At 44.7% G+C, this 22,686-nt stretch overlaps 1 protein-coding gene across 1 annotated transcript; it reads left to right on the top strand.

The window, feature by feature from the left end:
- Positions 1–1,481: 1,481 nt before the first annotated feature.
- Positions 1,482–18,502, top strand: SPRY4 (sprouty RTK signaling antagonist 4). The gene is made up of 2 exons (XM_021005173.2): positions 1,482–1,654; positions 13,720–18,502. Exon 2 carries the CDS (start codon positions 13,769–13,771, stop codon positions 14,669–14,671), a length of 903 nt encoding a protein of 300 aa, XP_020860832.1. The 5' UTR covers positions 1,482–1,654; positions 13,720–13,768; the 3' UTR covers positions 14,672–18,502.
- Positions 18,503–22,686: the final 4,184 nt, after the last annotated feature.

The raw sequence follows: 22,686 nt of genomic DNA, 5'->3' as shown, positions 1-22,686 counted from the left end.
TTAGGTTTTATGACGAATTTCCCTAATCTTAGGCCTCTATTCTTCTTACCTTACTCTAAAATTCAAGCTATCTGAAAGGCCACCAGCAGATGCCATATTGATCTCTCTTACTGCACCAGCCACTGCCCACAGTCTCTGTGAGCTAGGCCTTAGAGATGTCAGATTTAAAAAAAAAAAAAAGAGGGAAGGGGACGATTAAATTTGACCATATCTGCTGTGGTGGCCCACATTTCTCCAACTCTACCTAAGGCTTATCTCTGACAATCATACGGACTTAAAAGGTAGAAAAAGGATTTCAAAGTGTCCTGTTTGTTACTTAATCTGGTCGCCATCACTGCAGCATCTGGGAGCCGCACCCAGAGCACAGAACAGCAGCCAACCCCAGTCAGGCAACCAACCCCCCCTTCACCATAGCCCCTCGGCCTTCTACGGGAATCCTCTCCCCCTTCCCCCACCCCCAGCCCTTTGGTTATAGGTTCTCAAAAGATATCTGCAGGGCGGAGAACCCTACTGGGGCTGGTGGGGGAGGGTGGAGAAGGGATGCTTAGGGATATGCTCCAGAGGGACTTGAAAGTCGGTGCGGTAATTTCACTGAGAATGAGGAGAAACGTCAGATCAAAGGAAGAAGGCCTCTCTAGGTCACCCAGGGAGTGAGGGAAACGCAATCCCTACATCTTCCTTCATCAGCCTCGTTGCTGCTCAGTAGCTGGAGGCCAAATCATCTTCCCCACCACTGAACACACCCGAGGAGCCTAGGGCGGTCGCCACTGCAGATATGGACGTAGGGATGAGATTCAAGTATGTCTCCAACGTGCGTTTCTAGGATTCAGGTATGGCTTAGTCTGTCCTAGGGGCTCGAAGCAGGAACACCTAATCAGCCCTGTCCCCGCAGTAGGCAACGAGTGGGCTGTCCGCCGTCCCCTTCCTCCACCCCGGCTCTTACTCTCCCACTGGCCTCTCCAGCCTGTGCTGTCTGGGGCCGTCGCGGCCGGGTGGAGATGCCCATATGGACTTCAGTGTGCATTCACCTCCCCAACTCCCCAACCCCTTTCAGCTCCCGTGCCCAACAACTGAGGCCGCATCGCCTCCCCGACATACACGCACACATACTGGACAGGCCCGCGGCGTGAAGGCTTTCTTTACCTTCTTTCCCAGGCCGGGTGGGGTACAGCACGCGCAGCTGATCCAGCTGCAGCTGCTGCTTGCCGCCGCCCTCCATTCATTTAAGAAAAAAAAAACCCAACAATCATTCCTCTTTGTAAGGCGCGACAGCCCGGTAAGGAGCGACAGCCCCCAGCAACGACGGGTTAAGTTCCTTTCCGGCCCCCCATTCATAAAAAAGGGGGGAGGGGGAGTGTAAGGAAGCAGCGCATGCGCCTAGAGGGTCTCTTGTGCCCACCCATTCATAGAATTGGGGACGGCGCGCATGCGCAGAGAGGCCCCCTTCCCTCCCATTCATAAAAAAGCCATTTTCCCAGGCAGTAGTTGCAACACCAAGGCGGAGCGGGGAAAGCTGACAGCGCTGTGCAGGCGTTTCAGGTCGCCGGGATCAATGCTGTTTCATCTGGCTGGGGTTTGCAGGGACAGCCACTGACTTGTTTGGAATTTAGGATTGAGTACCTATGGAGAAATGCTCCTGACTGGATTACTTAAAGTAAGTAGCTGATTTAAGGATCTTAGATCCCACTTCTTCCCCCAGTAAATTTGATCTTGAAGGCCATTTCCTTCCTCCAAAAGGGGCAAACGTTGCTCCCTTTTTGGTGCATGTCCCTACAAACTTTCTGTCCCTGCGCCTCCGCAGACGGCAGTGAGGCAGCTGCGAGGAACTCCCGGTCCCGCAGTCTCCCGTACAATCTCTGAGTGATCACAGCAACGGGATGCGCTGTTTCAGACGGGAGCATTTCCAGCCTTTACTCTGTGTTAGGATCTCCGAGTCCCTACAACTCCCCCTCTGGCTTCTCCGCTCACCTTCTCCCTGCACTCACCCGCCTCGGACGCGGGGAGCGAGCATCTGCCCCTAGCCTGGCAGGGGCAAAGAAGCCGCCTCTCGGGGATCTGGGGTGCCCTGTAGATAGGTCTGCTTGCCCGCCCCGTCGCCCTTTGCCGAAGGGGACCTCCTCGCCCTAACTTTCCTTCCCCAACCTCAGTGGCCTAAGCACTCGACGTAGATTTTTTCCCTTCTCCTTAGGATCCCCTGATAAGATCCCTTTCCTTCCTCCTGGGTGGGTCTCGTCGGAGCTTAGGGCTCCCAAGGTGTCTCCCTCCTGGGGCACTTTTGATCTCGGCTCCTTGGCGTGTAAGATCTTTACTGTTTGACCTTTGCTCCTTAGCATTTTATTCTGTGCAACTGTTTCGCAGTCGCCTTTTTTCCTTGGGGCTGTGCAGGACTCCGGTTTCCTCGGGCCCCATCCCCACCCTTCTCTAGACTCTGGTCGCCTTGCTTTGCCCCTGGGATTCCCTTTGGGTTTTGAGGGGTGGGGGGCAATGCTGTAAAGGGGGTGGGGTGGAAAGTGGGGTTTATATAATGCCGAGATGGAGAAATCCAGAGAGGAAACGGTTGCATGCGTAGCAAAGATAAGGCTTTTTTTTTCTCTCCTGCTTTCTTGGTGGTACCAGTCTTGACGTCACCGGGGAAAGAAAGGGATAGAGACCTTACATTCTGAAAATTCATAGTCGACCAGGAAATGGGAAACCAAGAGAAGGACTTAGAGGTGAAGAAGCTCAGGGAACCGGCTTAGACAGTTCTAGCTGGTGAAGAAATCCTGGCCGCATCACTAGGGAAGGGGTTTCCATGTCTCTTCTTCTTTCCCATGCCGACCATCAAAAAGCATTTAGACAGTAGCTTCGGTTGTGCAAGAGATTTCTCAATTCTCTTTAGCTTGGGAAGGGGTGGGGAGGGAGGTGAGGAGAAAGAGATCTTGAGGAGAAGAAAATTGTTGATTTTCCTGGCCCAGGTGTTGTGGAGAGGCGAGAGAGAGCTTGGTTGGACGTGCCCCAATCTCGCTTGCGGTGAGTTGGAGAGAAAGAAATGCAGGACATGGAAGGGCTGCTTCCATTTCATCTATATCAAGGCTGATTTGGGGAGTGGGGGGGAGAAATCCATGTTTTCGTAGATGGCTTGGGTTAAGCCGTGGAGCCGCAGTCTAGTGCACCAGATCGCCCATGAATTCTCTAATCCATTAGGTGCCCCCCACCCATGCCTGGACATAGAGATGTTCGACGGGTAGAAGTGCTGATGACATATTTGATGCTTTTCTGGAAGCTTTGCTTCATGTTAAGCGGGGCTGACAGGTGATGTTGAGAGAAGTCCTGCAGTACTGTTAAGAAATGGTGAAGCTGGTTTTCAGGAAGCTGTGAGGCATTCCTCCTCCACCCCACCCCACTTCCCCCATTCCAGTGCCTGGGCCCTGGGGGTTAGTTAAGGATCTTCTCGCCTTTCTTCTACTAGATTAACAGCAAATTAAAGGCTGGCTGTGGAAAGGATATGGAACTGCTGGATCAGTTGTGAAATGTTGGGTTATCAACCTCTGATAAGATGATATGGACTGAAGGCCTTCTCCAGCGTTGCAGCAGTAGATTTCACAATATTTAGAGTTCTCTGAATCTTCACCCAAGTAGAGCATCAAACATGCGGAGTTCTCAGGTTTTTTTTTTTTTTGGTTGGTTTTTTTTTTTAGGCAGAGGCTAAAGAGAGGGAGGGTTGACATTTGGTTCTCCAGGGGAAAAAATAGAGAGAATATTTAGAAGTGTCTAATGGGAAATAGCATTTCCTTTCTTTCCCAACCCCCTAGAGAGTTTAATCCATTTTACCTTTTTGACCATACAGAGCAGGACTTTACTGAGAAGCTGAGACACCATGATAGGGTCAAAGAGGATGGTCTTTCTGGTATTAGATTTGGGAAATTTACCCTGCCTATATGACCAATATTCTTTCTAGGAGGGAATCTTTTTAAGAAACCCAGTTCTTTCCTTACCAATTTGTAAACTCCAGTGTCATTCTCCCTTTCAGATGGCACTGACCTAGTCTTTTCTCTGTTCAGTTTTCCCTACATGAAATTGTAGCACCTCCAGAGATAAGTAAAAAGGCTGGGGGGGAGGGGAAGTATCATAAATAATAATAATAATGATAACTGACACATGTTTTAAGCACTTTATGCCCCATATCAATTGAGCTTTACAATAACCCTTCAAAGTAGATGCTACAAGTACTTTTATCTCCATTTTACAGATGGGAAAACTGTGACTGAGAAATTAAGTGACTTGCCCATGGTCACATAACTATTAACTATTAAAGAATCAAAGATCTAGAGCTGGAAAGGACCTCAGAGGTCATCTACCCCAACCCTCTCATCTTACAGATGAGGAAATGAGACTTAGAAAGTTTTAAGTGATTTGTGCAAGATCACAAGCAAGGAAGGGTCAGAGGTGGGATTTGAACCCTGGTCCTTTGACTCCAGAGTTAGTACCTTACCTCACTGCCTCTCTGTATTTAAAATCAATTGATAATATATCCTTTTAATCCCAGCTGGATTGAAGGAAGCTATAAAAGCTAGTATTTGAGATGCTAAAACATTCCTTTTGACTGCATCTTCCTTTTGGTATAGCTGCCCAAGAAGCAAATCTCTAGTTCTCATAGCTGAATTTCGGTTCCCTTTTCTTTTAACACGGCTCCATTAGATTTTTATCATTGTTTCAGCCAAGAGATTCACCTGATTTTAATGAATGATGAATCAAAAATGCCTTTCACTATTTATGCCCAGCTCCTACCCAGGAAGGTGCCTTCTCTTCTTGAATTAATAAGCTCTTTGAGGGCAGGGATTGTTTCATTGTCTTTGTAATCTCTTCCCCTCCCCCCCACCCTTCAGGGCCTGGCACATAGTAATAATAAATGCTGATTGATTAATTGATTGATTGATTGATGTAGCACCTAAGGCTGTCTAACCAGTGTCTGTATCTGAAGGTTCCCTTTTTACTTTTTCTCCTGATCCTTGTTACTCAAGGAAGATTTATTGCCCCTGAGTCTAGGTTCCTATCCCCGTCTGAGCAAGCAACGAGTGGCACCCTCTTCGTGGGGTCTCTGCTGAGCTGGCCAGTGTTTTGGCCTAAGAGCACCGTGGCTTTTTATCGCATGGGCACATTGAGAAGGCTGATCCCCAGTGAAGAAAGAGAAAAAGGATTTGGGGTACTGATTTGGGGGGGGGTGACTCTTGGTACTATGTCTTGTAAGTGGGAATAAATCTCATAAATAATCACTTTGGTGATCCAGTACAGATCTGTCTTTTAGAGGAGTTCTGACCTAAGCGGAAAATGATACATACGAAGCACTTTGCAAACCTTAACTAGCTATGTAGTATTAGGTGTTATTATTCTTACCACACCAATGGAGGCTGCTCAAGAAGCTATTCAGAGCCTCTCTTATAGCTCAATCTACTTGTCATTGATTGAGGACAAGCCTCTAGTGAAGTACAGAAGCAGGAAATGATGAAATAGCTTTATTAGTCCTTAGTACTGACTTGGGAAGAAGACAGAGCAGTTTACATGCCAGCAGACCCTTAATTTTTAGGTCTTAATTTCCCCATTTGCAAAATGGGGAGACTATTACTCCTTGGAGATGATAAGGGATTCTGCCAGCCCTCTGGGGAGCACTGGGAAATACTCAGTGTCCTTCTTATTCCCCAGAACGGCAAAGCCTCTGGCTTCTATCATTCTATAAGAGAAGAGGTTTGTTTCATGGTAGCTCTGGGACCTCAGAGTGTACTATATGCTCCATCAGGGCAGAGAAGAGCAGGGCAAAAGAAGGTAGAGATAGATGGAGAAGCTTAAGATACCCTCATTAGGTAGTCATTCTCACAATTGCAGTTCCCATTTATAGAAGACATAAGGAGGTATAAAATATGATTTCTGGAAAGCAAGAGAAAGAAGGCTAGCTGGCTTTGGTGTCAGGAAGACCTGGATTCAAGTCCTGTCTCTGACATACAGCTCTGAAACATTAGGGCAAGTCAATTAACCTCCTGGTATTCCAGGCAACTCTATAAGTATGTTCCAAATTGAATTTGCTCTTAGGCAGCAGAGAAGGGAGTCCCTACCAGGATGAAATCATGGGTCCCCACTATTCGTATTTCACTTTGGCATACAAGCTCACAGAGACACTTGGGAAGCAGACCAGAATAGTTAGTTCCTGAAGTCCAGGAAGTCCAGGGGGATTCTCAGTTCTCATTGTTGAGAAGCCCTAGTTTAGATTGATCTTCCTTGGACACCCCCCCCCCCAAATTGGCTTTTTTTGGCTACCTTTTAGTCATATGATATTCCTATCTCAGTGGTATTCTGATCATCTATGTATTACTGTGGTGATAGGCAAAAATAAAGAAAATTCTTTAGGTTTCTCCCTCATCTCCTTGTCTAAAGGGTGTCTTTGCTCTTTGATGGAAGAAGGCACTAAACCTTCTAGTGCCTAGCTTGAGCCAATGTTGCCCTACATGCATTAGGTGCTTAATATATGTTTGAATCAAATGAATGTTAAGAAAATAACCTTCAGGGCTGGCATAATAAAACTTGAAATTGATGAGCAGGTTACAGTCTTATATATTCAGAACCCATTTAAATAACATGCTTGAAGTACTTCTGGCTCTTTGCTGGGCAATGTGCAGTTTCAGAACTTTGTCATTCTTTCAACTGATTAATTGAAAGCCCAAATGAATTTGGAGTGAATTGGGAAGGGGATAGTCTTCTTATCTTCCTATGGGAGAGTTGGCTATTGGAAAAAACATTATTCTTGTGATCCCCAGTTTATATCTTCTAACAGGTGACTCTTTGTGGATGGGAGGGAGGAAAGTCCATGGTTTATGTTCTTAGAGATGGAAGATGTCTAGAGATGGAGGTGTCTAGTTCAATGCCTACCAAAGGCTGGATACCCCTTTAAATATCCCCTAACAAGAGGTCATCCATCCTTCACTTGAAGATCTCCAGTGACAAGAAACTTAGTACCTCTAGACTCAAGTAGCTTCTTTCTCAGTTATAGCAGAGTAATCCAATTTTCCACCTCATTCAGAACAGAGGATCTTCGATTTAGAGTTGGAAACAATAGTAGAGGTCATCTAATCCACTGCCTTCATTTCACAGATAAAACTAGGCAGCTAGGTGGCATAGTGAATGGAGCATTCAGCTTAGGAGTCTGAAAGATGTAAGTCAGTCCTGCCTCAGGCACCCTCTGGTACACCCCACTAGCCACTTCACCTTGTTCTCAGCCTCAGTTTCCTTACCTATAAAATGGTGTTTCTAGCCTCTACCTCGAAGGGTCGTTGTGAAGATCAAATGAGAGGTAATGATAATAACACCAGCATTTACATAATGCTTTGCGGTTTAGCAAGCACTTTACATTTGTCCTCTCATTTGGTTCTCACAGCAACTCTGTGAAGTAGAGGCTATTATTCTCATTTTACCATAAAGAAAACTGAGGTTCAGAGAGGTTGTGACTTACCCAGGGGTGGAAGTGTTTCAGGCAGGTTTTTTTTATTCCAAATCCAACATTACCTACTGCATCACCAGCTAGCTGTCTTTATTAAATGGGAAGTGCCTGGCAAACTTTAAAATACCATATAAATGTTAAATCTTATTATTACTATTTATTAAATGACTTGCCCTAGGTCACCTGGTAGCCAGCAAAGTCAGGGTTTGAACCTAGGTCTTCTACCCTCATAAGCCAACACCCTTTCTACCTTGTCTGGTGGAAAGTAGACTTGGAGGAAGGAAAGAGAGAACACTGTCACTTGACACTGCTAGGCCTCAGTTTCCTCATCTGTAAAATAAGGGGCTTAAACTTGATGACTTCTCTGGTCCATTGCAGCTCTAAATTTATGATCCTGTAATCCCATCTGCTCAGTCTGAGTTTCATCTCCCTTAAAGGCTGAGGACACCCTAGGAAAGTTTCATGGTAACTAAATGTGGGCCAAGTAAAGAGTCTCCAGCTCTAATCAGCTGCCTGACTAGACCAAGTCACTTGGCCTCCCAGGCCATCTTTGAAAGAAAGGGAAATCACAAGTTCCTTTAAATTTCTAAACCCTCAGTGACTCTCATTCTTAGCTCTGATGTTCATTTCTCCTCTTTCTGAAAGTTAGCACAAGACTGCTCAGTCCTTTAGATTTGGTAAATAAAGTTTGGCTCTGGCTTGGCTGCACTGTATGCAATGCTGCCCTGAAGAACCACAGGTCTTCCAGCACAGTGTGGCCTCATGCTGTGAAAGTGGAAAGAGCACTGAATTTGGGGTCAGAGATTTGGGTCCCTGCTCAGCTAGTTAAGTAATACCTCTGTGACCTTGTCGCTTAAGTTAATTGTTGAGATTAAGTCACTTAACATTGCCAGGCCTCAGTTTCCTCATCTGTAAAGTGAAAGGGATTTCTAAGGTCCACTGCAGTTCTAAATTCATGATCCTATAATCCCATTGGTTTAATCTGGGTTTTACCTCCCTTAAAGGCTGAGGATGCCCTAGGAAAGTTTTCTTCTTTTAGAAGCCTGCTTGATAACTGAATGTAAGACCACTAAAGAAATATTCGTTGTTTTGTAATTTGGGAAGTACAACAGATTCAGTGAATCTTTTAAAAAAAATTTGAACAGGTTCTTCTACTATTTCCACATTGATGAGAGGTAGAAAAAACTCTAGCCTGTGTGATTCTCCAGGATAGTCAAAAGCCCCACCTTCTCAACACCCATAGTGGAAAACCTAACAGGTATCCCATGAATGTGTACCAATCTGGCTCCTTTGCATCACACACACATTCCTCTCTCCCTTTCCTGCATCCCCTACTATATGGTAACCACTTGAAAGGCTAGACTAACCATGTTTTACCCTGAGATTGATTGAGTTTACAATACTAATCATCCCTTCAAGAGTTAATACAGCAAAAAGTCCCATAAAAGACTCATTGTATACAGTTTTAAGAAAGCAAAAATGGAAACTAGGCTTCTCCATATTTGTGGCTGAGGAGAAGGAAAACTCACCCTCAGTAATCAATTAACTTGAGTTGCAAACTTCTTAGATCCTCCTTTGGCAGTTGTCCCCTAGCCTCAGGGCAGCTAGGTGACTCAGTGTATAGAGTGCTGGCCCTGGAGTCAGGAAGACTCATAGTCCTGAGTTCAAATGTGGCCTCAGACACTTACCACCTGTCTGACCCTGGCACTTCACTTAACCATATTTGCCTCAGTTTCTTCATCTATAAAATGAACTGGAGAAGGAAATAGCAAACCACTCCACTGTCTTTGCCAAAAAAAACCCCAAATGGGGTCACAAAGAGTCAGACTATATGGCCCCAATATAACATATGGAGCACTTACCATGTGCACAGTTCTGTGCTAGGGCTTGGGGAGGTACAAAGATAAATAAAACTTGGCTTCTGGCCCTCAAGGAGTTTATAGTCTACTCAGTGGTCCACAGAATTGGTGATAGACAAGGGAGTATTGGAGATTCATGGTCATAAAATGTAGAAGCTGTATTCAGCCTCACCATGATCGATTGTTTCTGGAAGTCTGAGAGGCCATTTCCACCCTCAATGTAAATTGGAGCTATTCTCTCTGAAGGAGGTTTTCCTGAATGGTTGGACATGAGTCCTTAGCTAATGCTGCCCCATTTCCTTGCTATCTAAAGCTTGACAAGATGGATTCTCTGACTAAATGTAATGTTGGCTGTGGACTATCTCTCTAGGATCTATCAAATTGGCAAACAATCTCTCTTTAAGAAACCCCAATGCAGTAAAGTCTCCACTCTCCACTTTATATTATAAATCTCTTCCTTCCTTATAGAGGAAATGATTTACCTATTAAACTCCACTTAAGTTCTTTAGCTGAGCTTCAGACTATCCAGTGAGGCAGTGTCACAGTGAGTAGGGAGATTGAGCTTCTAGTCAACATGAAGGAAGCCTTATTTATTTATCTATTTATTTATTTGCCTGCATTTATTTATTCATTCATTCATCCATTTATTTATTTATTTATTTATCTGTTCATTCATTTATTTATTTATTTTTAAGGAAATCTCGTTTAGCTCCAATGACTAGCTACTCTAGTTACCTCTGGTCAGAAGGTGGGACCTAAGCAGATCCAATGAAAACTTCCTGTAATTTCCCTCTATTTTGACTCCGGTAATCAGGAAGAAGGAAAACACCAAATGAGAAAGTTTGAAGGATTAGAAAGAAAAGAAAAAGAAGTCTGAATCTTCTTGCTGAATAGATGGTCAGAAGGAGGCTTAAGGAAAATGTTGCTGCCAGTAGAAGAGCATACCTTAGGATTTTCTGCTGGTACTAGTTTGTGTCTTAGAGGATAGCATACAGATATCTGCATCAAAGTCTATATTTTAATCCCAGATGTTATATTCTACCTGCAACCCACAGTATTTTGGAGCAGCTCGTTTGGGGAAAGAGGCTGCTGGCTGAATTACATGTCTGTGGTTAATGGTACAGTAGAAAGGGAGTTAGCGAGACATAGGCTCTGCCTATAACTGAACAATTAGACACATGACCTTTGGCCAATCGATTTCCCTCAGCTGGCCTAGATCCTCTCTCTGCAAAATGAGGGGCTAAGATTCAATGTAACTCTAAGGTCTATCTCAACTCCAACATTCTGTGAGTCTATGGCAGTAGCTCCTGTCCAGGAGTTACTTTATTGAGGCAAAAGCTGCTTACCCAGCGGATTCCCTGGTAGGATTTCCCATATAATTAGTGCCCTCTGATTCTAGAATTGGAGTCTTAAAGTCATGTGGCACTATTCTAAAAGGCCAAGGGTTTGTCAGGTATACAATAGTAATTAGAAATGTGGTCTCAGTAGAAGTAGCAATTTTTAAGGGACCAAGTTCAGTAGCAGGTTGAAGAATGAAATAATTTGTTTCATTCAGATTTCCTTTAGCTTTCTTTTCTTCGGGACTTCTTTTGTGGCTTTTGAGGCCGCAGGGCTCAGCTTAGCAGCGGGTAACTAGTCCTACATTTCAAGCGGAAAAGAAACTTAGAGACACAGGTGCCTGGAGAGGCTAAATGTTTCTAATTCAACTCAATTTTGTCAAATATTTATTCAGCACTTTTTCTTCTGAGTAGTGGAGGTGAGGAGAGAGGGCATTACTGACAGGAGGCCAGCCTTTGCAAACGCCCACAGAGGTAAACGATGGATGCCATGTACCAGGAGCAGCAAATAGGCCATTGTATCTGGAATGGAAGGTGCATGAGGGAAAGTTAGACTAAATGGATCTGAAGATATAAGTTGGAACCAGATTGTAGAGGACTTTCAGTGACAGTTTCTATTTTACCCTAGAGGCCAGAGGGAGCAACTGAAGTTTTTTGAGCAGGGAGATTGACATGGTCTCAGAATATCAGTTGCACAGTGTCACACAGATAGTAGAAAAACTTGGATTGAAATTCAGGTCTTCTAACTCCAAATACAGAATTTGTTCATAAAGGAATGTTCCTTTTTGTAATTGACCTGAGAAAGTACTTTAGTGAGATCTGGACCATCTCCTTACAGTTTCATGTCTGCTTATCCAAGTCGTTGTTCTCTAAGCCTCATTCTTCTCATCTGTAAAATGATAGCCATTGATTTGATCTCTAAGGTTCCTCTCAACTCTAAATTGTTTTGGAGTTTGTATCTTTCTGTACCAGACTCTGCTGAGATGTTCCACTCTGCTGAAATGCACCATCTTTTCTAGAAGATTAAGAGGCCATGTGTTCTGAATAGAGCCTATGGCTCCAGTGAAGGGCAGAATGCAAAACTGGGATTGGATTGATATACTTGATCTAGTTAGGGCCACAATCTTGTACTCCCTTGAAACGAAATGTCTTCCTTTCTCCCCCTTTCCCAACCATTTCCCCAGCAGTGCTTTTATTTCCTAAGCTCTTTGGGGGAAATAGAACCAACTGCCTAGCACAAACCTAGAAACTCCAAGGTAATTTGAGGACCTCAATTACTTGTAGGAGTAGGCACAGTGGGATTTTGATGAGAACTGCTCCTCATGCCAGGAATAGTCAATTCAACAAACATTTCTCATGTTTGAAAGAGGTCTTTGGGCTCACATAACCGCAAAGTTGGGGAAAAATCCATTACTGAACAGAATCGAATCCTTCCTCCCTAGTTTTCATTTCCTTTCTCTTTTCTAAGAGAAATCCCATTCTCTTTAAGTAGAACTATCAAAGCTAATTGATCATTCATGCTCTATATGAATGTAAAATCTGTCCGGTATTGACTGCTGCAAAATAATTGCTTTTGGGCTATGACCAGATAATCGGGGGGGGGGGGGAGAATTGTCTTCTCCTAATCACTCCTTTGTAAAAATATCATTTCTTCCTCATGGGGTATTAATCACTTCGAGGTGATTCCATGATGATTTTAGAGAAGAATGGAACACATTCTGCCTCTGCTCTGAGCCCTCAATTCAAGCCTTCTTTAAGTTAAGAGCTGATGTTTAGATGACTTCATATTTCGGACCAGGCTCTTCTCATGAATAAGGAAGGATCAGTTGCTATTTAAGAATTAATGAGAAGGTATTCAGTGTAAAAATATCTGAAGGGGGAAACAAATAACCTAAGAGGTTTATCCTTTGAAGAGTGGAATTGTTCTTTATAGACAGAGGATGTCCGGACCCAAGTGGCCAATTCTCCTGAAGAACAGAGAAATGGGCATAACTTGTCAAAAATAGCAGCCACCAGGAAGGCTAGAGCTTTTTCAAACATTCTTGAGGTACTTAAGTGAATGAATGAGAATTACCTTCTAAGTCAGGATGAGTAGATGTACCAAGAAATGGTTCCTGGGCATTTGAATAATACCAGCCTTTCCTTTTTGGTTCTTTCCCCCTCCCCAGACCCTACCTCCACCAAAAAATAAACAAAATTGTGTGGGAAACTCCATACCACTGGTCCAAAGAAAGATTTGGGGGAATATTTTTTCTTCTTCATTCCACCCCCTCCCCTTTCCCTGGAATTCATGAGCTTTGGGATGGAATCTTCCCAGGCTGGGCCATTTTTTCCCCTTTTCCTTTTGGATTCCAAATACTGTCCCTTGGGCAAAGGTCTCTGAGACTCATGCTCAAGCGCCTGCTACTTTAAATTGATCTGCAGCGGAATTCCAAAAGCAAAGGTCAGCAGGCGAGGAAATTGCACTTCTAATAGAAAACAATGTGCACTTTCTAAATTTGAACCAAGTCGTTTCCGCTCTTTGATTTAAATTTAGTTGCTTCCTGGGGCTCCGTGTCAGGCTCTGCAGTTGAATCTCTGGCCCCATTCCAACATAAAATTGCACTCTCCCAGTGAAATCAGAAACTGAAGTGAGGTCTGGCTAGCTATTCTAGTAAATACTATTTATCCTAAATATTATTCTGCTCTGCATTTGGAAATTGGTAACGCTAGTTTTCCCCTCTAGATTTTCCTTTAGTTTAATCACAAGCTTCTCTGGAGTTAGGTAGCTACAAAGGGATGTGCTACTGTTACGGACTGTGGTATGTATACATTGATATTCTGGGTCTCTGAGCAGAAAGGTCAGAGATGGCTTTTTTACTCTCTCTTTTTATGGGCCTTCCTCTGGTGAAGGGTCTGCTTGGGCGGCAGTTGTTTGTGCCTCAGGCTGTAGAAATACAAACCAGCCCTAGGAGATGGTGGCAGATATACAAAGTGAGTCTATCAGGAAATTGATTGGCACATCGGCAATCGAGATAATGAATTTCTCTCTTCTCTTCTCTCTTGACCTTTTTTTCAGGACCCTTAGAAGCCAAGTTTCCCAGAGCACTACAGGTCCTCTGGCCCCTATGGAGCCTCCAATCCCCCATAGTATCCCTGTCAGCCCAAGCTCAGTCATGGTCCAGCCCCTGCTGGACAGTCGCCTCCCGTATGGCCGGCTTCAGCACCCACTCACCATCCTGCCCATTGACCAGATGAAGACAACCCATGTAGAAAATGACTACATTGACAATCCTGGCCTGGCCCCAACAACTGGCTCTAAGCGGCCCCGAGGAGGGCATCCTGAGCCAACCCCAGGCCTCTCTCGATGTGACCAGGATGTCACCCACCCCTGGATCTCCTTCAGTGGGAGGCCCAGCTCCATCAGTAGCAGCAGCAGCACATCCTCAGACCAGAGGCTCCTGGACCACATGGCCCCACCTCCTGTGGCTGACCAGGCTTCCCCGAGGGCAGTGCGCATTCAGCCCAAGGCCATCCACTGCAAGCCCCTGGACCTGAAGGGGATGCCACCCCAAGAGCTGGACAAACACTTCCTGCTCTGTGAGGCCTGTGGGAAATGCAAATGTAAGGAGTGTGCCTCTCCTCGGACTTTGCCTTCCTGCTGGATCTGTAACCAAGAATGTCTCTGTTCAGCCCAGAGCCTGGTCAATTACAGCACCTGCATGTGCCTGGTGAAGGGGGTCTTCTACCACTGCACCAATGAAGATGACGAAGGCTCCTGTGCTGACCACCCCTGCTCCTGCTCCCACTCAAACTGTTGTGCCCGCTGGTCCTTCATGGGGGCCCTGTCTCTGGTGCTGCCATGCCTGCTCTGCTACCTGCCAGCGACTGGCTGCGTGAAGCTGGCCCAGCGGGGCTATGACCGCCTGAGCCGGCCCGGCTGCCGCTGCAAACACACCAACAGCGTCATCTGCAAGGCAGCTACGGCAGTGGACAGCAGCAAGACCAACAGAGCCGAGAAGCCTTTCTGATTTTTCTCCCTCCCCACCTCGTTGCCTCGGGTTTTGTCTGCTCCTGACCCACAACGTTGCCAGAGAAGACTGCAAAGGGGCCAGGTCTTCTGGGTCCCGAAGATTCCTTGGCTCATACTCCCACCCCTTCAGATTCTGGGAAGAGTCAGATCAGTCACCTCCCTCCCTCCCTTCCCAAACAAGGCACTTTGGGCTATATTCAGGGTTTTGGAACTTTTGTGTGGTTTTTGTTTAACTAGAATAGAAGCAGGGAGGGGGGAGAGGAGTGTTGTGTGATATGGACTTGAGATTTTTCAGAAGACAGAACATAGATGTACACACACATCCGGAAACTGCAGCTGCTTGGAATGCCTTCCCAGCCCCCTTTCTCCCTCCCTTCCTTCCCTCCCTTTGTCCCTCCCTTGCCGGATAGGGGCTGGCTGCTTGGGAGTCTGAATACCCCAGGAATCATTAACTAGGTGGCTTGGGTGCCTCTGTAGAAGAGGATTGGATTCTCGATTTCTCCCCTCTTCCCCAATGTGTCACCAATGTCTTGGCGAAGGTGAAGAACTAAAATGCTATATCCACACTTTAAATAGAAGAGGGGTCAGTTAAGTACAAAGTAGGTAGGGGTGGGGGGATGTTAAGCATCTCCCTGTTTTGTTCCCTGCCCCAAGTTACAATATTAAGGGTGAGTTTTAGACTAACCCCCAAATACCTTTCTCCACACCCCTGTCCTTCATCACTAATATTGTTGAGATATTCCCATCTATAGCCTCCAAAATTCATTCTCTCTTAGTTCTGATAAGCTGTCACAGACTTAACTGCCCACCAAAGGTCCTTTTTTTTTTTTAACCTCCGTCCGCATTCTTTTTGGAAATAATATGGGTGGGGCAGGCAGAGGAAGGAGAGACCAAATGTCATTTTTGCCAATGAGAATCTGGTCGCCATGTCCAGTTATTACATTTTGCTAGAATAAGTAAACTAGATGGTAACAGGTTTTAAAGACAGCCATTTCCTTCTCTGCTCTTCCCAAGTGCTGCTTTCGAGGTTCAGTTGGGGGAGGAGAGGACATCCTGAAGAAACACAATCTCTGTTCTCTGTCGCCATCCCTGTCTCTGATCTTCCCCCCTTCCCCACCCATAGACTTTTTAATTCTGAAGAGAGACAGTCACTCTCATTGGCCAAATGACATTTGAAGCTTGTTGGGTTTTCTTCCTGTGGCCTGCTACTGCTGCTCAGCTTCATAGCTTCTCATGTACAATAGTATGTCTATATCTTTGTAAATAGAGAGATGACAAAAAAATTAAGTCTATTTTAGTGTTAGCAAGTGCTAGGGGGAGAGCCAGGAAGGCCCAGAAGGGGGAAGTTTTCCCGAGGGGGTTCTGGAGAAGAATGCTAGCCAGTGGTGGGCCCCCCAAAGATGCAGTGACCCTTTCTCTCAAGGTGCTAGAGGGAGTAGAATGGGCACATGTAAAATGGGTACGTACGTGTTGCATGCAAACGCTGATATTGTAGCTTTCTTTGCTCCTCCCCCATTTGTTGTGTTTCCTGTCAAGTACAGAAAGTGTCCAGGGCAAGGCCGCTGCGGGCAGATGGAGTGGGCACAGCACCATTAAGGCTGTGCCAGACATGGATAGCATTCTCCAGGGAATCTCATCTGTTCCATGGAGAATAATAATTGCCCTTTTAGGAAGGAGCAAGGGAGGCAGTCTATAGTCCTGTGTAGGATACTTTCCAAGGACCTTTTTTTTTTTAAAGAGTAGTGGTAACATCTGATTTAAAATAAATTAACTGTAACCATAGGTATTTATTGATTGGGGGGAGGAGGGGCTTGTGTTTTAGACTTTCTTATTTATATAAATATTTGCTAGCTTGTAAAAGCAGAACACGGAATTACCACACCTGCATTTTCTGGTGCTGGTTCATGTAGCTATCCTTGCCATAGACATATTATGATGGGTATATATATATATAGATATATATAAATGTTCTTGCACAAATCTGAGGGAACAGTAGGAAGGGAAACACATTTACAGCCAACCACTTATACCAATTGAATGTATCAGATGTCACTACTAAAGGAGATGATGATAAAGGTTTTCCTGGGCAGGGGATTAGACATCCTGTGCCTGCCTAGCAAGAGTCATCCATCTGTATCTGCTGGGCAGTGGATGGTGCTGGCGGGCCTCAACTTGCCTCCATGGAACCTGGGCTGAGTGGTGGGCTAGCTACATTTTGATGGCCATTCCTCTTGCACACCCATTCTGTGGAGAATTGATCGACCCATGCACACAACCACACTGATCCTCTACACAAACACTTTCCTTACAAAGTAGCCTCCAGGACCTTAACTTCCAGTGTACATAGTTTGTAAACCCTGATTTTGGGGGGGTCTTCTTACTTTTTCCCCTTTGGTTTGTTTTTAGGCCTACTGAGCTAAATGGCTTCAGCTCTCTCTTCCCGCTTTCCCCACCTTAATTTTTCTCTGCCTCTACTATTTGTGGCTACTTTAACCCAGTGTGACAGATGAAAACTTCTGGTCATTTTTTTTTTAACTTCTGATCTCCAAACTATTCCTTAGCCTGTTTCTGCATGGGGCTTCTCCCAATTGGAGCAACAAACTTGTTGAGGTTCATGCCTAACTAGGGGGACCTGTAAGAGGGCCACCTGATAATATATGAGTTCATGCTTCTGACTATTTGCATTAGCTGAGTGATTGGTAGACAAGAAGGCCCCATTTCCTCTCCTTTTAATGGTACCACTTCCCACTCCTGTTTGGCTCAGACTACCTGTCCTTGCCTGGAGCCAAGGCTCAAGGGAAGATGAGGTCACTCATGAAGGGCAAATATATCTATTTAGAAAGTCAATGATAAATTCTATAGCAAGTAATCAATCCTAGCACCCTGAGCTCAGAGGATATATTTTTTTTTGATTGGAGGTGTCTCAGTGAGTACCTCTCTGGCACACTGAGGAGCCAGGTGGGTGGGGGAAAGTGTCCAGGCCATGATGGCAGCCATGCCCAGGCCCAACATTTCTCAATGAGCTATCCAGCATATCCCCATTAAGATGTGCCACACTTGTTTTTCCCAAGGGGTAGACATAAGAAATCTTCATAAGTTTTATAAAACACCTTCATATCCCCATTATGACATTTGAGCCTCAAGACTTGTGGGATAGACAGGACAGAGAGGCTGAGGCCTCATTGAACAGATGAGGAAACTAAAGCTGGAGTAGCTTACCCGAGGTTGGCAAGCTGAGAGAACATCACAGAAACCCAGGTTCTGGGACTCACAAGGCCCGTGTTCTGTTGACTAATAATGCTCAGGATGGGGTAGGGGTGAGTGAGGGCTAGAGTGACCCTTTTAACACCAACTTAGCAAAGCTCCTCAGAATGTCTCCATGGGAAATTAACTAGCACAACATTTTAGCCTTGCTAGCCTTTTGGTTCCCTGTCCTTTTGGAAACAGTTTCACACCCCTTCTGTAAACTGTAAATCCTGAGTTTCCATTTTTTTTCCCTGTCGGTAACTGTGTGCCTAGGGTGTCTTGTTCTCACTGCCCCGAAGTTGGATTTTGTGTTACAAAAAGCTGTTCAAGTCTCCCCTCCCCATCCATCCTTACCTTTGTTTTTCTCCTTCATTTCCCCCTTCACCCTCTCACCCTGCAACAAAAAAAGTTACCACAGAAGGGTTCCTTTGTATAGAATATTTATTTTGAAGCTCTATTTTAATAGTATTTATTTTAGAAAGTCTACTATTGTAAGAGTTCTTCTGTTTGTGAAGAAAAAAACAAGTTTAAAAACTGAATGTACTGATCTAGAAATATATATAAATATATATTGTTAAATATACCCAGGACTGCTGTGGTGTGTTTGTGTGTGCATGGGAATGAGTGTGCTTATTCCCACCTTAAAACCATGCATCCCAAGATCCCAAGTTGATCTCACTGTCTGTTGGTACAGGATGCCAAACTTCCTGTAACCAAATGGTTCCCCTCAGTCTTTCAGGTTGGAAACTGACAAACCCTTTCCCCAGTAAAGGTCTGCCACACACATTTTCCAGAACATTCAGAAAAGGAAGCCTGTGGGAGGAGCTATCTCAAGGCAATTTGAGTACCTTGACTCGCCTTCCCCTTATTTGTAAGCAGGATGGAGGAACTGGTTTAATGTATCAACTCCCAGGAAGAGCGGAGGATTTTAAGGTGAAAGGGAGGAAACAAAGCTCTTTGTGTTTGGGTTCCTTCCTGTCCCCTTAATGGGACTAATGAACATTCCCTGATATCTGTCCATCTTTGCCTTGGCTTTAAAAGCCTTCAGAGTAATTGTCACCCTTTGATTCCTCCCATAGATCTGTGATCTCATCCATGTGTGTTCTGCTACAACCCATCCCATATCTTCCTCTGTATACAGAGAATCATATATCACAAGCTCCTAATAAGAGGAACAACCCCACCAATTCCCTCATCTGTTTATGTAGCTGTATTTATTTAGTTATTTGAGGGAGCAGAACATTTCTATCAATCCATCTATAAGGATCCTAAGGTCAGGCAGCCTTTATTGTGGAAAGGTGAAAGATTGCCTTCTTTTTTGACATCTACCTGTGTTTTAGGACAAGAGAGGGTTTTTCAGTGTGCACAGCTCTTCCCGCATGTGTTCGGGAGGAGAGGGGCTCGGAACACCTGGGCTCAGTTCCTGGCCTGTTGACTGTTACTTCCTGCAGGCCTTTTGTCTCAAAATTCCCCCTCCATGCTTGAAGTTGCTTCTCTTTCCACTTCCTTCTAAGGTAGTCGCTGCAAATGATTAACATTTCTTAGCATCTGGGTCATCCCCTAAGAAGGAAGAGAGTGATGGATATTGTCAGTTCAGATCCAGAACTGACTAATGCTGTCTATATGGGGACCTAGCAGCGACAGGAGTAGACTTTTCCCCCTACAAATCTATGCCCAGACCACCTTGGCCCATGTAGAATGGATAAAGGCTAGTTGAGGAAAGAGACAAGATCTGTGATTCATCAATAGAAGGAACTCCCAAGGTTAATCAGTACTTTTAAATTTTCTTTAGGTGAAAGGGTAGATAATATATATGTGTGTGTGTATACACATATACATACATGTATATGAATGTGCATATACATGCATGTATGTATATATACACATATTTTATAAATACATACACATACATATGTATATACATATATATTTAATAGGGTATGTCCCCATTAGTTTAATCAGGCCTTATGTTTTTCAGCCTCAGGGTGTAAGAAATTTGAGTGGAGACACTATGCAAACCTTCCACAATGATGCTTTGATCATCTCTATGAAATGCTGAACTGGTCCCTTTTCAAATATCTACAAAGTGGCTGGGTTTCCTTTTTTTTTTTTTGGTGAGACAATTGAGGTTAAGTGGCTTGCCCAGAGTCACACAGCTAGTGAGTGTTATGTGTCTGAGGCCAGATTTGAACTCAAGTCTTCCTGATTCCAAGGCCAGTCCTCTATCTACTGAGCCACCTGGCTGCCCCGTAGGGGCTGGGTCTCTAAAGTCTCACCCTACCGTTTCCCAGGAAAACTAGATCAGAATTTGTGCTTTCAAGAAATTAAAATACTGGAAGTAATGTACAGATGCCTAAAATATGCCATTGTGGAGCATATTCTACTCACTTATCAACATTCGCTTAGCCCTGTCTTTCCCCAACCTGGTGTGAGGTGGGTAGGAGGTGGGGCAGAGGAAGAGGCAAGCAAAGAACAGAAAGCTGTGAGTTTATCAGTACTATGAAGCAAAAACTTTAGATTTCACAGAATAAGGAATCAAATATTTTGATCTGTAAGGAGCCTCAGAGGTGATCTAGTCACATGACAGAGGGAAAGAAGCCCAAAGAATTTAAGTGAGTTGCCCAGTCACCCCTTCACTAAGCGGCAATGCTGAGATTTTGGACCCATTTCCTCGTATTCTACAGCCATTTTTTTCCTTTCATGTTACACTGAGGAAGATGAACTGATTTTAAAATAAAAGAGAAAGTAAGTTGGGGTCAGCCAGACAAATTCTTGGGACACCAAACCATTTTCTACACCACCTTCATTTTTAAAAGAGGCCTTGGGGGTCACACTATATAAGTCAGAGAAGTACCCTGCTATCCTCTGGGGGCAACAGGAATTACCTTGAGTCCAGACTCTTTACAGAAGTGGGAACTTTCCTGTGGCCAGAGACTCTAACCCCATGGAGCTCCTGAAGCACAGCTTCATCCATTCCCTGCTCCCACAACCACTAGCTGCCTGTTGTGACTTTAAATTAGTAAACTTTTCAAAGTACATTCATGACTAATCGAATTAGTGCAAGTAGACAACTCTTGTGCTGGAGGTGTGTGCCAGATGAAAGTCGGGGAGGACATTTTTAAGAGCCTAAAGTTTATTCATCCAAACTTTAATAAAACAATATGTCCATTGCCTGGGGCAGGTGTAATTTTCATAATTTATGGGTCTCTGAGACAGGAAGAGAGCTCGGGGTTTTATTGTGTTTTGTACGATAAATGGCATTCCAATTGTCTACATGTTGTTCTTTGAGGGCTCTTGTCTGGCAAGAACACAAGTCCTGCTGGAGCCCACCTGGGCCTCTTGCCCTGAGGCAAGGGATAATTATGAATACATCTGTATCTGTTAAGCAGGAGATGATTGAAAAACTCCCCTCATTTCCTTATGTCATTAGAAGACACTTCCTATGCCGACACCTATAGCAACACTTAGCTTGGAAACAAGGCTTGGAAACCTTTCTTACCATTCTCTCTCTCTCTCTCTCTCTCTCTCTCTTCTCTCTCTCTCTCTCTCTCTCTCTCTCTCTCTCTCTCCCTCTCTCTCTCTCTCTCTCTCTCTCTCCCCTCTCTCCATATCTCTCCTCTCTTCTCTCCACTCTCTCTGCCTCTCTGTGTCTCTTTCTCTCCCCCTCTCCATTTCTCTCTATATCTCTCTCTTCCCTCTCTCCCCTCTGTCCTCTCTTCTCTCCATCTCTCTGTCTCTCTCTCTCTCTCTGTCTCTCCCTCTCTCTCCTCTCTTCTCTCCATATGTCTCCTCTCTTCTCTCCATCTACCTCTGTCTCTCTGTCTGTGTCTCTGTCTCCCCCTCTCCATTTGTCTCCATCTCTCTCTCTCCTCTCTGTCTCTCTATCTCTGTCTCTCTCTGTGTCTCTGTCTTTGTCTCTCTGTCTCTCTCTGTGACTCTGTGTCTCTGTGTCTGTCTCTGTCTCTCTCCCCTCCTCTCCTCTCATCTCCCCTCTCTAGCCTAATCTTTTTCTTTCTAGAGTGTGTGAGGAGACAGGTAGAGTTGCCTGTTCTTTTTCTAGGCTGTCTCCCCTCCCTTTCAGAATGGTTATATTGGAAGCAACAAGGTCCAGGAAAGAATATGATACCCTGAAGGACAAGCCAATTAGGGGGAAAGGAGTGAAGTTCTAGGTCAAGTTATGACTGTTAGCATTAAGAGTTATTACTCTTAATAATATACTATGACAATATGCTATTGTCAATATTTCATAGATGAGGAGACTGAAACTTAGATGAAAGTGATTCATCCTGGCCACACAGAGTCAAAGGTACATTTCAAACCCAGGTCTTCCTGACTCCAGGTCCAACCCTGGATGCGGTCCCAGGCTGCTTCCAGCAATGATCATTTCATATATATTAGCACTCACAGCAGACAAATGTTGTGCCAACCTCATAAGTTCTGATATCATCCTAATGGGGAGTTTACTTGTTACTGATTGGGAAGATGGGTTTTTGAAGGTCTCAGGAAGACTTGGAGTGGAGAAGGGAGGAGATGGGAGAATTTAGTGAAGGGGTCCTTCAGGAGAAATGAAGACTATGGGAAGGGTTCAATTTTGGGGGTGGGGGGCCGGTATTGATAGCAGCAACAATGCTTCATTCAATTAATCCAGGCAGCTCTGAAAGGTTAATGAGCTTGGGGGTGGAGGAATAACTTGATATTAAAAGGCTTCAGCATCTAGGAGTAAGAAGGTACCTTGGAGGCCGAATAACCAGATTTCAACCTGGATAA

Source organism: Phascolarctos cinereus, unplaced genomic scaffold, assembly GCF_003287225.1.
Source record: "Phascolarctos cinereus isolate Bilbo 61053 unplaced genomic scaffold, phaCin_HiC Scaffold_2;HRSCAF=192, whole genome shotgun sequence".
Classification (NCBI taxonomy): Eukaryota; Metazoa; Chordata; class Mammalia; order Diprotodontia; family Phascolarctidae; genus Phascolarctos; species Phascolarctos cinereus.
This window is presented reverse-complemented; position numbering and strand designations above follow the sequence as displayed.

Coding starts and splice junctions, on each gene's coding strand:
- SPRY4 (XM_021005173.2), top strand. CDS start 13,769: ATGGAGCCTCCAATCCCCCATAGTATCCCTGTCAGCCCAAGCTCAGTC.